Genomic DNA, 15,541 nt, shown 5'->3' on the forward strand with positions numbered 1-15,541 from the left:
GCGAATTATTGGGTAAAATTAGGGATTAAGAAATACTGAAAGTGTTTGAATTGACTCAAGCGTGGTTATAATTTCCATCATATCGCTTGATTTATGGAGGAATGCTATATTGCTCTTTCTTTGGAGTAAGTCACATTGACTGAACAACGTAAATCGAATGTCCGATTTATTTCATTTTTCTTGTTTACTTTATTGTTCGATCGCGTGTTTTTCGCCACACCATGCTCTTACAGTAAATTTGGCTTAATTATTCGAGAAGAAACATGTTTCCTTGGGGTGTTCAAGAAAAACATAGTCTGGACGAAATCAAACCAAGGTTCATCAGTTTGGTTTTGGCTGGGGAATAAAAAGAATAAAACAATTGGTTTAGCTTAGCTGTGGTTTACGTTTTCCCCATTTTTAACCATAACACTGATATACAACCACGGACGTTTCAGCATATACATTGATATGATCATTTATATAAAGAATATGTATTGGAGGAGGTGACCGATATTCTCTAATTTTTGACTAAATGTTAAGTTTTATCAACAGTACAACGTTAAACTTGCAACACGAATTTTAAACCAAAGCAATCGGACGTCATCTGTCCGAGCTTCCCTCATTTGGTTCAAAGAAATGCACAGAATCGCTGGATATTATAGAAATCGAACAGCAAGAGAAGATTTCAAGGAAAGACACTTTTAACAATGTGCAGTCCGAGCAAAGGAGCAACACTCGACACAAGAAGAGACGAAACAAAAGGTGTAAACAAAGTGAGATTTGCAATGGAATTTGCACGTAGGAGCCTCATCTTCTGCCGATTCATCAACTTGCACCAATTATCTTTGAACGATCAGTTTTGCTCTAGGGTCCTCGACTCTTTGGAACTGTTCACTCAAGCCAAGATGTACCATCAATAACCAAACCACGGTGACAAGTTCTCCTCCTTCACTAAGCTGTTGAGCATGCATGTCCGGCCGGCAATGGATGGCGGCATACGCCAGCAATTCCACCCATACTTCACTCACGATCACCCATTTGGTCTCCCCATATTTCCTCAGCTCTTTTGCGAGAATGCACGCGTTGAAAAGCGCAGATTCGATTCCGTCTCCTTTCACATCAGCTGGCTTCGCTTCTGGATTAACAGAGAGAAGAATTTTGCAGGCATTTTCCGTCCTCGTGTTCGCTTCGCTCTTATCAAAGATATCTTCACTATTATCACTGAATAACTTGTACGTCTCAGCACAAGTGCATCGGAACCTTATTTTGCCAAACCCAGCCACTGCAGACATCATACCAGGTTGTTTGATCATAAGATGAAGCATATAATCCGACAAGACCTTACTGTTTACACGATCATTCCTAGTTCCATCAGTGTCGGGGTCGGTACTTTCATCAGTGTCAGTATTGTAACAGAGCTCAGTGGCAACGTGCCACAGTAAAAGGCTCTCATCATAATCGACATCGCGGATGAATGGAATCAAGTCTTCACATATTTGCCGTGTTTTAGAATGCTCCAGAGCCCATTGACCTCGAGCAGCACACATCTCCCTTATGCTTTCCAAATCATTTGCATTGGATGACTTCCGTTTCAGCTCATTAAAAATCAGTTCACCTAATTTGTCACTGTATGGTTCTACTCGCCCAGACCTCAAGTCCTTAAGAAATTCATCCAGACAGATGAGACGGAGTAGTTGCTCAATCCATTTTGGCCACCTTCTCAGCTGAGAATCTATCAAATTGTACTGGAAGATAACTTTAGACCATCTAGCGTGGAGAATATGCAATGCAAACGACGAACCTTCAGATTTGAATTTGAGGAGGAACTCACTGAAGGTGCTTCCTATAGACAAACATTTACGATGTTCCTCACATATCCCTAAAAGTGCAATTGTCCAGTCAGAGCAGATCAGCATAATAAGAGCTACAAATTCCAGGCCAACAGCTCCGAGGAGCAAGGTGTATGTAATCCGTATATCATATTCGTGAAAACCATGCTTGTGCAGGACGTAGAAAAGTGCAAAAGCAGTAACCACAGAGCCAATTGAGATAGCTCGTGAAAGGAATCCTATTGGATAATGCACCACGAGAGCTTTGGTATAAAGAACATCATAAAAGTAGTTGAGCTCAGCCTCAATGACCCGAAAAGCATCCTTTGCACTTCTCCACCTGAAAAATTCCCTGCTTTGGTTACGTTCATGGAAGCTGAAGGGGAGATCCACAAGGAGGCCTATGAAGTTTATGGAGTAAAAACATGCGGCTTTTATCACTTCTCTGTCGTTCAATTTGGTTTTATCTTCTTCTCCGACATCTGGGGATTCAATATCGGGCCCCGGCATCATCTCTATCGAGGCACGGATATTCAGCCTAGCATCCAAAGACGTGAGCAAGAAGTCACGGAGTTTACTGAAGCTTGCAATATACAGTGCACGTATTCTCTCTATGTATTTTGTGGTTCCACCAATAAACATGAGGATGGTTGGGACAATCAACTTGTTACTGGGGAGCGTTTGATAAAATACATATCCTGCAGCGCCAAGCTGGAATAAGAGATTAAGCAAGTGCCTACGCCACAGCTCATTATCCTCGAGCGCGAAAGCGGTGATTGTGTCTGGTCCTCCAAGGTGCAGCAGAAGAAATGGAGCCCAAAATGCCGAAAGGTCACCATTTGCATCAGTGTCGTAGTCTGAAGCACAACCACTGATTTGGGCTTTGGAAATGAGTCCAAGGGCATAGTCAGCGACCAAGTCAGCAACCAAATAAGCTGACCAGGTGAGCGTCACGATCCACCTTTTTGAACACCTCTTTCGAATGGGTGCAAAAAATATGAGAAAGACTTGCAGAGAAAAGCTCGTAAGGATCGCCCCCCGGAGATTGAGTTTCATCCATAACTTCTTGGCTTCTGCAAGAATTTTCATATTGCCCATTTTATCCTCACTCTCTCCCCTGATCCTGGAAGGAAATCTTTTAGACAGCATGAGTATCACAGTAAGGCAACAACAATAGATATGCAAACTGGAGAACATGATAACAGAAAAGGTGACCATTGATTGCAAAGAGTCGATAATACCTTGAAAATTATATAAGATCAGATAGGAACGGACATCCTGCTTTGGGCAACCGAGTGTCAAGCAATGCGTAGCTATAAAGGAGCTAGAAGCAACAGGACTCTAGCTGAGTTCATCAGGAGCAGAACTGGATTCAGCGAGAAGCTGGTGGAAAGCAAATTATATTAAAATAATGAAAGCAGAGCGCTTTTTACTGTTGTTCCTGATGTATATTCTATCCCTTATCTCACTTCAGCCTTTCTTCATTCTCTTTAACCACTCTTCCCATTCAAGCATGGTCATCCCACCTGTCACTGTCCAGCGTCCCTCAGGAGATGATGAACCAGTTTGAAGCCCAGAGAGAGAGAGAGAGAGAGAGAGAGAGAGAGAGAGAGAGAGAGAGAGTTCTTTTGTCATCTGGTGCTTTTTGCTTTCGAGCTTTAACACTGTTTGTTTCCAATTGTAGCTTTAGCCTCATTCACATTTCTCTCTTTTTCATTGTCTTACAATGAAAAAGAACAAAAGCCAAGGCTTACAACAAACAAGAGGCCTCACAACTACTCTTCAGACAGTGACAACTTATTATCTTAAAGCATTACACGATGGACAGAGTTAATACAGTTCAGAACATCATCCAACTTTAATGTAGTAGCTTCATTCTTTAGCGTCAAATGTGCAAATTAATCACATCAAAGCAAATCGGACACTAGTTCAGAACTTCAGACTGCGAGCAACCAGAACACCAAAACAAAGCACAAATTCGATGCAATGCAAATCTAGTCCCTAACCTTCTGCACTAAACCTGATCAACAACAAAGAGAAATTTGAAAAAATCACAATGAACACTGTTCACGCATGACACCAAGCCTGGAATTGGAGGCATCGAAGAACACCATTGGAAAAATTTAAGATCCATTAGTCTAGGCCATTTATAGCTGATGTTTCAGCTATGGGCATTGTATAGGTCACTTAGAGGAAATTCGATGTTTAATTTCGATTAAAAATTTACAACTGCTTTGCATCGAGCCTCCCTTATAAGATTAGAGTTAACTGTTAAGGTAGAGGGAGCGCCACTACGAAGCTCTTGCTTTGCTAGGCTGGGGCTATGGCTTTATCCAATACGAGTGTGAACAATTGCAAAAGGGATGCTTTTACGGACCAAAGGAAATATTAATTGCACAAATATTTAATTATTTACAGTTTCTCGACTACAATTGTTTGCCTCCTTTTGGACTCGGTTCACTGGTCTTCAAGGGCATTTCAGCAAAGATGATTAACTACTGTATAAGTTTGGTAAAGTCTGATTTTGCTCATTTGGCCACATTACATCCCCAAAGTTCTTTGCACTATAGTTTTCAGTAAAATCATAACCTTTAAGTGAGCTGTCCTGATGCCTTTATGTCTAGCTTTATGGTGCTTGATTCCTCTCCATGTGATTTCATTTACAAGGTTTCTTCTCTCTCCCCAACGAGACATTTCAATATACATTCTCGGAAGGCACTACTCAATGGCATCAGCCCTGCTGACAATCTTCAGATTCCTCCTCTCAAGTACGTACCTGGAAACAGTACATGTTCATCTTATCATTTCAGTTTCTCATATGCAGATATGAATACTTTTTCTATTGCATGACTTTCCGTACTTGAAGTTTATAATATATGGAGGCATAAACTCTATCGATGAGGTAAAATCATACTTTAGTCAAGCTAATTTTAGATTGAATTATTGAGCCTGCAAGCGGACATGAATGATTGGCCCACTATATATCATGGTGATCCATGTCCTTGATCAATAGGAGGAGGCAAAGCGATTTACTTTCTTGTTTATCCAGGATAGATTCTGCTTGACTGCAAGCATGTCAAAGTGAGAAGTGGAGCTTGAGTATAGAATGCAACTTTTAAGCAATCTGTTATGAATGTGGAAATCGTTTTAAGTACTTCACATTCTCAATGATAAGTTTGATTTGGAATCGTGTTTTTATTATTTCTGTAGCTAGGCATAGTGGAGCTGAGTTGAGTTGACACGGACAATTTATTTAATTCAACTCCAATTGAATAAGAGAGACTTGATCAATTATCTTACGTAATATGAGTCCCGGCTCAGTTAAGCCCAAACACGAGCTTGAGCTCAAACTCAAGTTTTATAACTACAATATAATTGATAATATGTTATGTTTAAATGTCTTGCAACGAAAACAAAATAAAAGTTTATTTACGAGATTAGGCTCAGGAGCTACTTGAGTTCAAAATTGAACTCAAGCTGACTCAACTTAATTATCTGGCAGTTCAAACTTGATCGAAATCGAACTAATTAAGCTGACCTTGAGTAGCTCAGGGATAGATTGAGATCTTCATTTGGTGATACTTAGGCTGGGGAAACTGTTATTTTGTTTTGAGCTTGTGTAATCATCTGATCTAGCACCATCATTTGAAATGACATTCATGACTCGCTAATTTTTCATGGATATTTGTGTATACAGGTGAATGTGGCTTTGTTGGAAGGAGCTTATGGTGTAATGGTTGGACGTGCTGCCTTTAATAAGTACGTAATACGTATGACACAACAAAAAATAAGAGTTCGATGACGGTTATCATTCCGAAAGACAGGTGTCAAACGGAGGAAGAGTTCGATGACGGTTATCATCCCGAAAGACAGGTGTCAAACGGAGGAAAGGTTCGATGATGATAACATCATCCCGAAAGACAGGTGTCAAATGGAGGAAAGGTTCGATGACGGTTATCATCTCGAAAGACATGTGTCAAACGGAGGAAAGGTTCAATGACGTTTATCATCCCGAAAGACAAGTGTCAAACGGAGGAAAGGTTCAATGACGGTTATCATCCCGAAAAACAAGTGTCAAACGGAGGAAATGTTCGATGACGATTATCATCCCAAGAGACAGATGTCAAGCGGAAGAAAGGTTCGATGACGGTTATCATCCCAAGAGACAGGTGTTAAACGGAGAAAGCTCGATAACAGTTACCATGACATGTGTTAAGCGGAGAAAAGTTCGATGACGGTTGTTGCCTTAGAGGACTAATGGGCTTGATGACGGTTGTCATTTTCAGAAACTAAATGGGCTCGAAAGCGGTTATCATTTCATACAGAAGATAAGATCGATAATAGTTGATGAACATGTGTCATTACATGAACGGTAAAGATAAAATCAACGGTAGAGGCTGGATAAAACACCAAGAACGGTTACCAAGTTTGCACTATAAATAGCGTCCAATGATCAACAGAAAAGGACCCCAGCATACATGAACAAAACAAATGTTGTCTTTTATCTTTATTTCCAAGTTTCGCACTTTCAGCTTCCATAGTTATAGTCTTTACTCTCCAATTCCGTGCTTTCAGTTTCCTTAGTTATAGTTGCTCAGGTCTTTGTAACTTCGGACGCCACCAGCAATTGGATGGATTCGTCTAGATGTTCTATATAAATCAAGTTCCTTATTCACGCCTGGATTGCTCCTGTCCGGAATTAGATCTAGAACTCAGTCTCCTTTCATTAAGAGCCGAAGAACGACTTTCGGTGAATTATATTTCGTCGTGAGGACATTTCCGACGAAACAGTATATTAAATCTTTACAAATTTGAGACCAAAGTAAAACAATAATTACAAATTAAAGTGTGATCGAGAATGGAAGGGCGCTTCTGCGGTCCCCTAGAAATTAAAAACGCGACTAGTCTCGTACCTATATGTAGTAATCTAATATTATAAATTTGTAATTTATCTAGTCATTCGTTTGCCATTATAACAAAGTAATTTACTTTTATGGATGATAATTTGGTTATCGAGAGTGTAACTTGAATATGTTGACCCGAAGCAATAAATCAACAATATGGTTTTTTCTTTTTTCGGTTGAATCAACAGTATAGTAAAATACCCTTACCAAAAAAAAAACAGTATAGTAAAATACCAAAAATTGTCGTGAGTGACAATATCAATACGTAGTAATTTTCCATGATAACTGTAATTTTCTTTTATGACTTTGTAAATGAAAAACTATTAGTCAAGAAATCTCGTAAATAACCTGAACTTATAGTGAATTTTGTTCCCTTTTCTTAGTAACTTACCTCAACGATAGTAACATTCCTATACAGTTCGTAAATGTAAGGACCCTCAGTGAGTAACCATCCTTGTATACCGTAATTTTTAACATTGACAATTTTATGATAACAATTTTTTCGTTTTTTTTTGCAAGTTATTATTTTTCTAAAATAATCTTTAGGAACATATTTCATTTTATTTAATTCCTACACCTTATCTTTCACAACAGCATCAGTATTTTCCTTGAAGTCCCATTAGAAATTATGTGAAATTATTTAATAAATATTTAAAATTGATATGATTGAAAAGGTTAAAAATTACGTTATGACTCCTTAAGATGTTAGGGACTGTTTATAAAGATTTTTTTTTTTGCTTTTCCTTTATTTTTTGTAGAGCTTATAATTTGAGTTTCTTTAATATCTTATCATTTAAAACCTTATAAAATATACGAACAGTAAAATAGTGAATCATATGATTTTTCATATCAGAAATGTATATTTTATTTCTAAAATGTTGGAAATTGAGAAAGAGCATGAAGACGCTCAAAACCCAAGACACTTATGATTCCCCTGATCAAGGTCAAACAAACAGGTCGTAAGAATGTAGTTGTAGATGCAAATAGTAGGTTTGTCGATAGTTTTAGGATGTAATGTGGCAAAGTTTTTGTAACCTATCCAAAAATAAAGTTATGGTCTGTTTGTTTGCTACTAAGCAAATATAAAAATACCATTTTTGCCAACCAAAATTTAAGTAACATCCAGATTATATGAAAAAAAAATTATAAATCAATCAACCTATCAACATTTATATGTGAGTTTCCGGTGTTTCACGTCAAGAAAAAGTCAAGCTGCATCTTGTACAAGATATGAGTTAAGCAAAAAATAAAATGTACAGTGTATCTGAACATGATGTAAGTTTTTGAAATCTTAGGATGCAATATGTAAGGTTTCGATAATAGGAGATGTCGATTTACTAATATGATGTAAAATAGTCAAATTTATGTAATTAGGATAGCAAATTATGTAACAGACAAATTCCACTTTTGGTCTCTCAATTTGTACTTCTTTTACAGTCAAGTCCTTGAACTTTTAATGTCTATACTTGAACTTGCACAAATTTTTAAATCAAGTTCTTCCGGCTCCAAATTTTATGAAATTGGAGCTCACATATCTCTTGAAACTGGCAAGAATCTGATATATGGAACAATCTTTTGCAATTTTTGTCTTTTTAAACGAAACAAATGGAACATAGTAGGATGAAATCTTATTATCGCACGAGACGTGGCTCGACACAATACAGACAAAAGTTTAGTTTAGATTAGTCAGTGGGTGGGTCGACCGTGCCCATGAAGAAATATCAGTTCTGTGCTTCATCCAAAGAGAAAAGGAACGGAAATTGAAGAAGAAAGAAGCTGAATCCATCCATGACAACGCCCACTTGCAACTGTTCTGAAGAAACACATTGACAATATTGAGCACGACGTATGATGAAATGAAGAGCATGTACCTTGGTAAGGGTGGGGGTGGGTTCAGGGACGTTTGCTGGATTTGGAACCCAGTATACGCCAAGAAAAAGAAAGAACATATACTCAATATTGGTATTTGACAAAATCATATCAACAACCATGAATCAATCACTTCTTTAATTGTAACAAGCGCAAGTACTTCAAAGAGGGGAACGCAGTAATTGGCATGAGAGCGCAAGAATGGTCATCCCAAGCATAGCAAATCGGTATATCGAAACTATGTCATCTACCAAAACCCGCTTTATAGCTAAAATAACAGCTCTCATGTGTAGGAAACTCTTCTTTCCCGGTTATATGGCAAATAGGAGCGCCCGGAGAAGAGCCCGGCGAAGCCCTTTGATAAGCAACCTTCGACTGCACATGGAGACTTGGTGCCAAGCGGACTACTGTGTCTGACATTTTCCATGAAGTCATCTGGAGTATCAGTCGGAGGGCTATCCTCGAAGGGTGAAGACAAATTCACCTTATGCCTTCTCTTGGAAATCACGGACCAATGATCATGAGTCGAGTCCTCAATGCATGTTTCTGAGAGTCCCTCACTAACCCTTGTGAAGTCGTCATTAAACTTCCTCTTCAAACCATGATAGCTCTTCAATCCTGCAAAAAACACCAGTTACAGGAAATGATTGCTACCCTGAAGCAACGGAAACGAAAAGTTAAGTAATCGTGCAGTTGGCTTACTGGGGAGAGGGTCATCACGAGATTCTGAATCGTCACAGGTACAATGGAAGTTAGTATTGTTGCCGGATCCCGATACCCTGCCCAAAAGGAAATATGCATCAGCACATGCTCGAACTGTCACCCTACAACTGCATATGCAGCTAAAGTCACCAATTACCCTAAAAACAATTATTGCTAAATGACTTTTCATAAACAGCAACAAGTTTTAACAAAACAGTCTCATTAGATTTTATGAAAGTAGTAGTCAGGGAGGCTTCAGAAAAGTAAAGACTTTGATTAGTGAAAGACCTGAACAATTCAAGCCTCTGTCGAAAAGGTTATGAAGATTGGTGAAGATTTAACGAACCTGTACATATGCTCAACAAAATCATCTATCAAGACAGGCCAAGCACCTGGAAAGAAACAACAGTAAACGGAGATAATTAACGGCATGAAGCTTCATTAAAAATGATAGAGAATGTATTTAATCGAAGAAGTTATCTTTCACAGCAACATCATGATAATCCTAAACCCAAGTAATTTATTCTAACAGGCTACAGCGACCAGCAGAAATAAGTGGGTCCACCAAATGAAGTAAGCAGAAAAGAAAACTAGAGGAGAGACTCAAATAAAAGGTGTAACTCAAAGTGTACATGCCATACTCGGACAAATTTTACAAAGATGAAGTCCTTCAGGAAAGACTATTAGAGTTAAGAAAATGCCAAATTTGATTTCTAGGACATAAGGAAAAAAATCACATAAAAGCCCTGGCCGACAATGTCTCTGCTTGTTTCTATAGAAAGTCAAGTTGCAAAAGCAACTGTTATTGCCACATCTTTGAAGTAATTGAAAAGCAGCACGACTGGTGGACCAAAAGTAGCTTAACAACAATACATCACAGAAATGACCATTTCAACACTGCAATAGAAGTTCGGAGGACCTATAAAGATTCAATACCTGCGGGATCATAACCTTCTAGAGTTTCATGTACGCAGCGGCTAAATGCTAGAACTTGCTGCCAAGTATCTTCAGAGATGTTATATCGCTGGTTTTTCTGGAGGAACCAATATTTCAATATGCTTGAAGAGAATCACTAGAAAAACTAAAGGAGGTAGAAGAATAGGGAAACCAAAGAGAATTTATGCAAACAAAATGTCAGAAACAGGACCATAAATGTAGGAAGAAATGAAACTAATTTTCCTTGATCCAAAACAAGTATTCAAGAAAATGAACATCTGAAGCATCTTCAAAAACAGTTAGAGATGCTTAAACATGACAGCTCCATGCAAATAGAGTACTTAACTTGCATAGTTAACACCAAACACCCTAAAAGGGTACATGATTATCATTTCCAATCACCACAAGTTTTTTAAGAAAACCGCTATGACTTAACCACATTCATCCAATAACTGTACTCACTTCTCATTAAACACAGGGATCAGTACTACTGACATCTATACTACTTTCACACAACCTAGGACCAATCACAGAGCTAGAAAAGCTTAAGAAGCATTTTCCACAAGATTACTTAATTCTAATTCAAAGCACATGAACTCTCTTTTACTAAAGGCCACTTAAAAAAGATGAAGCGACAGTAACGCTATTTATACTTCAGTATAGTGTTTTTTTTTTTGGTAAGTAAACTTCAGTATAGTGTTTTTTTTGGTAAGTAACTTCAGTATAGTGTTCATCTTCATTAAGTTTGAATAATTATCATCCGATCATGGAACTTTGTTAACAGCCAAAAAAACCCCCAAACATGACTGCTCCAAGCAAATAGAAGATGTTTGACCAAAAAAAAGCAAATAGAAGATGAAATTTGCCTTAAAAAATATACGCTCAGCACAGCATAACAGATGGTAGATAACGATCATTTCCAATTATCATCAGTGTTTTAACAACAGTGCTGAAAGCCATAACGGATGGCCGACCAGTACGTGGTTTTAACAGGTCCAACCATGCCGTTTGATTATTTAACATACTGTTCAAAATTATATAATTTTCTACCTTACAAAATGCAGGATTAGCTTAAGTGCATCACTGAGTTGGCAAATTCATTTGAGCACATTTCAAAGAGCGTGATTCAAATCTCCAAAGGTCCTTCCCGCGTTTTTAGAAAACAGTGTATGTTTAAAAGAATTTTACAGCCTTCGTATTAACAAGGACATTCATAGCCCAGTTGGTTGAGAGGCAATAAAGGGAAAGGAAGTCATGATTCAACTGTACGTGTGTCATCCCCACTCTTATTTTTTACAAAGTGCAAAATCAGTCTAATGAGCCAGTCTAAATCAAATTGGTTAGTCTGTTTCTCACCGATTTGGCCAGTTTTGACCAGTTTTGAACCGGATCGGAGGCCAAGCCGGCACTCAAGTGTCCTAGCATCATCTGTCGGGCATACTTTATAATACTCAACAAGTGCCTCCAGGGCACTCACTAATAAACTCCAAGTTTGAATTCAAAGCACAGAGATCTTATTAAAAGCAACTTCAAACATATTAAAGGTAATACTATATCCAAGACCACAATGGTTGTGAAAAGAACAGTTTTTGATACATGACCTCAACATGAGTTAACCGTCAAGTGCGCTCTCTCTCTCTCTCTCTCTCTCTCGGTCTCAGAATAAAGAGGAAGAAAAGAATTCCTAAGGCCCTATTAAGGGTTAGATGCAACAGCAAATTCCCCTTGAAACAAAGAGTCGTACTCCGCAATGAGATTTACAAAAAAACCATTTGTTCCCAAGACAGATTTCAACAGTAATGACCAATTCTTCTCTCCACTTAACCACATCCTTTTAAGACATGATCTAATGTTGATTGTTGGTCTAGAAAGCGCAAAAAAGGGGATCGATATGCAGGTTTTATACAAGGAATGGCAATCATACCATGAAAATGAAGCATTGAAACCAATTGACAACAATTTTCAGGAAATAAAGAATACTCAAAATTGCTCCGTGATAAATCAAAAAAGTTCAAAATGCTACCACTGCATATTCTCCAAGTCCAGAAATGAAAAACCCTTCCATTCTTTTCACACAGACCCATAACTGCGATCATCTTATTAATCGATCCAGATAATGATGTGCTTGATATTGTGGATGGCTCAGCATTTGAGGTTAATGTGCTCTAATTCAGCTGCTTTAGCAGTTTTCAGATTTTTTGAAGTGTCTTGAATGTTTAAAGGGCACACTCGACTTACTCTACAAATAGCGTTCGGAAGGACTAAGTTATGGGCGAGAAGAATAACACCAAGTGGCACATTTGCAGTCTGTTTTGACGCTAAGTTGAGAGAGAGAGAGACAGAGACAGAGACAGAGACAGAGACAGAGAGAAAGAGAGAGAGAAAGTTCTTTCAACGTCATCAGTTTAAACGTGCTCCACTGTTTTGATGCTAGGGCATATCTATAAACTCACCGAAATATTTGGGTATGCAACTCAGATGGCTGCAGAAATAGCGTCACCCTTAAACAAAGAATTAAGAAAGCGAGAATCTCCACATATATTACATAATTTGATCCAACCGACAGAAAATTGGAACAGAGAAAAAGGGACACATGTGCCTCCCCATATGCAAAGACAAACTTATATACCAGAATATGTTCAAGAGAATTCTCAAGTACAAACATAAGCTGAATAAACCATTAATAGACATAACACACAGCAACTACAAAATCAAGGACTAGTTAAGAGAAAGAATCAAACAAGAGAAGACCCATGAAAAGGAGGATAAAACAAATATTGATTGTGAAATAATTTTACAGCTGTGAACGAAACACTTGAAGACTATTTCTCCTCAACTCATCAAATAGCACACTCATACAGGCTAGGTGACTAATTAGCCATGTTGTAAAGTCAGCGGAACGGATGATCTATTGCAGTACATAGCCAAATGATAGACGATGCAAAAACCCCATTTATTTCTGCAGGTGATTAGGGTGCCATAGTGAATGGTTCTGTTGTTGGCAATGAGTATATTTAGTTTACCATACTGAAAGAACACCGAGCAAAGAATGGAGTAACAGTACCTGAACAAATTCGCACCACTGGTAAAGCAATCGAAACCTCCCAGCTAATACAAGTTTCCAGGCAGTAATAGCCTTGCTTACAGCTGCCAATCATGCAGGATAGAAGGATCGCATTAATAAAATGAAAGCTACCAAACCTAGAGCAAGAGGTTCTTTCAGGAGAATAATTTGGCAAAAAGAGAGTCAATAGAAAATTATATAGATGAAAAGAAGCAGCTTACTGATGTTCTTTTGTCCATTTTCACGGCAGATGAAGAAAACAAATTCATAGAAGCATGCAAACTCTGCAAAATCTGCCTGCAGGAACAGAGTAGAAGTAACAAGAAAATCCATCAACCACATATAAAACTAGCAATGCCAGTCATGCTGCTATCCGTTCAAGCATGAAATGAACTACACGGTTGAAACAACTGCTTATGCTGAGCTAGAAAAGTGTTTCTATCAATATATATTCATTTCAAAATGGCAAAAATATAAGAATCCACGGACATAATCTCACCAGCAAGTTCAATCGCGACATAAGCTTGAAGAGCTCATTAAAAATCGAATCCCTGTCACAAAAGCAACCAAACTTCTTGAGGAAAACCATAGTGAACATATTTAAGAAAATGCCCGAAGCTGATGGTTAAAAACATACTAAAACCTCTAAACTCAAACTAATGGGCCTTGTAGCAAGCTCCTCTTAATAGTCTAAGATGCATCTTTACAGATAAAATCCCTCAATAGAATTGGCTAACATATTTCAACTAACCATACAGCCCCATGACACATTACAAGCAAAAGAGTGCACAAAAGGAACAATAATTCTCAACAGTTTGATTTAATACTGCAAATCAAATTATGGGTTTACGTGGATTGGGATAAGACTAAAATAATGTGCAATATGCTCTCTTGTGTCCAACACTGACAAATCTACCGCTGGCAGCTTCCATCATGTAGCATGCCTAAGCCGTAGAGTTGCATACCTCGATGGCAATCTTGATTCAACAAATTTTAAGAGCTGAGCCAATGCCTCCCTTGAAAGTTTCGTTGTTTCTGACTCGTCATCTCGTCCCATACATTTTTCCGCGCGTGCGCAAGCAATTCCAGATTTAATGTCTGCAAGCAAAATTTAAGCCAGTTCAACTGGCGGACAGGAGACAAAACGAGCAGATGCCATCCCGTATCCATCGCATGCAACAAGCCAGTTTTAGATAATGCAGCAGTGAACAATTCACCCACAAAGTAGAAGACAGAGAAAAGGGAACTACTGCACGGATACAAGACCTCAATCGACTAAATGACCAAGCTCAATTCAGCTAGATATTCCATCAAACACCTTGCATTCCCGTTTCGCTCTAATTTATCTTTGAGCAAGCCAATTCATCAAATTGAAAAAAAAAATTGGGAACTCAAAAGCGAAAGCGCACCAAGAACCATAGACAAACAAACGGGCAATTGAGACACCATCAATCAAAATCAAGAAAACACACGTCAGGCACCACCCTTCCTAGTTCTGGCAAACCAACGAAACAACAAGAAACGACAAGATCGGGTTCAAGACTCGCAAGAAACGACCCAGATGAATTCGCCAAAGCAAAACAGCGATTGAACGATCGATCGGCACGTCTCAAGTTACCGCAGAATCGGCTGTAGATGTCGAATATATCCAAGTGATTGGAAGAGGGATCCATTGGCTTCAGCTAGGGTTTCGATCGGGAGGGAGCGAATCGAAACCCTAAGTTTGGACTAGACGCAGAGGAATTCACACGATCACGCTTGATCTCTAAGCAAAATAAGCTGCTTCGGGAATCCTTTCTTATCCTTCTTTTCAAAATTTTTTGTTTTTTCGAGATTTTTTTAGCGCTACGACAGGAGAAGGCGAGTCGACTCAAGTTGGACTCGATCGCAGACTATCCGGCAAAATAGGTTTTATGTTTGGGAAAATTCCAATTAAGGACCAAGTGGGGTCCTTTTCTCAAAAGAGGACTCAAAGTGAACATAGTATCAAATAAGGACCTGAAGTGCCCAATCAGTCTCAAATAGGGGTCCGAAATACTCAATTTATCTCAGGTAAGGGCGCTGGTTCGCCGTACGGCTGAAGACACGATTCAATTTCAAGAACCAAAGACATTTCATCTTTTTTTTTTTTTTTTTTTGTTTCTCTTCCTCCGTAGGCCATAGCCGGGCCGGTGGAGGTCGCCGGCCTCGGGCGGAGGCCCTCTTGCCCGACGCGGCGAGGGTCGCCCTCGACCGGGCCGGGCGGGCGAGGGCGA

General features: G+C 38.8%; 2 protein-coding genes across 2 annotated transcripts; both read right to left on the bottom strand.

Moving 5' to 3' along the window:
- Nucleotides 1–527: 527 nt before the first annotated feature.
- LOC130138668 (uncharacterized) lies at nt 528–3,080 on the bottom strand. Its single transcript, XM_056313441.1, has one exon. The coding sequence runs from the start codon at nt 3,027–3,029 to the stop codon at nt 822–824; it is 2,208 nt and encodes a 735-aa protein (XP_056169416.1). The 5' UTR covers nt 3,030–3,080; the 3' UTR covers nt 528–821.
- Nucleotides 3,081–8,665: 5,585 nt separating this feature from the next.
- LOC115670669 (defective in cullin neddylation protein AAR3) lies at nt 8,666–15,199 on the bottom strand. The gene is made up of 9 exons (XM_030592001.2): nt 14,905–15,199; nt 14,252–14,384; nt 13,786–13,837; nt 13,508–13,583; nt 13,287–13,369; nt 10,223–10,319; nt 9,633–9,678; nt 9,287–9,363; nt 8,666–9,202 (listed from the first exon to the last, which is right to left on the bottom strand). Exons 1-9 carry the CDS (start codon nt 14,957–14,959, stop codon nt 8,868–8,870), a joined length of 954 nt encoding a protein of 317 aa, XP_030447861.1. The 5' UTR covers nt 14,960–15,199; the 3' UTR covers nt 8,666–8,867.
- Between the last annotated feature and the right edge of the window lie 342 nt (nt 15,200–15,541).

The sequence above is a fragment of the Syzygium oleosum genome, unplaced genomic scaffold (assembly GCF_021117445.2).
Source record: "Syzygium oleosum isolate NSW1041296 unplaced genomic scaffold, Sole_v2.1 Sole_v2.07, whole genome shotgun sequence".
NCBI classification, from domain to species: Eukaryota; Viridiplantae; Streptophyta; class Magnoliopsida; order Myrtales; family Myrtaceae; genus Syzygium; species Syzygium oleosum.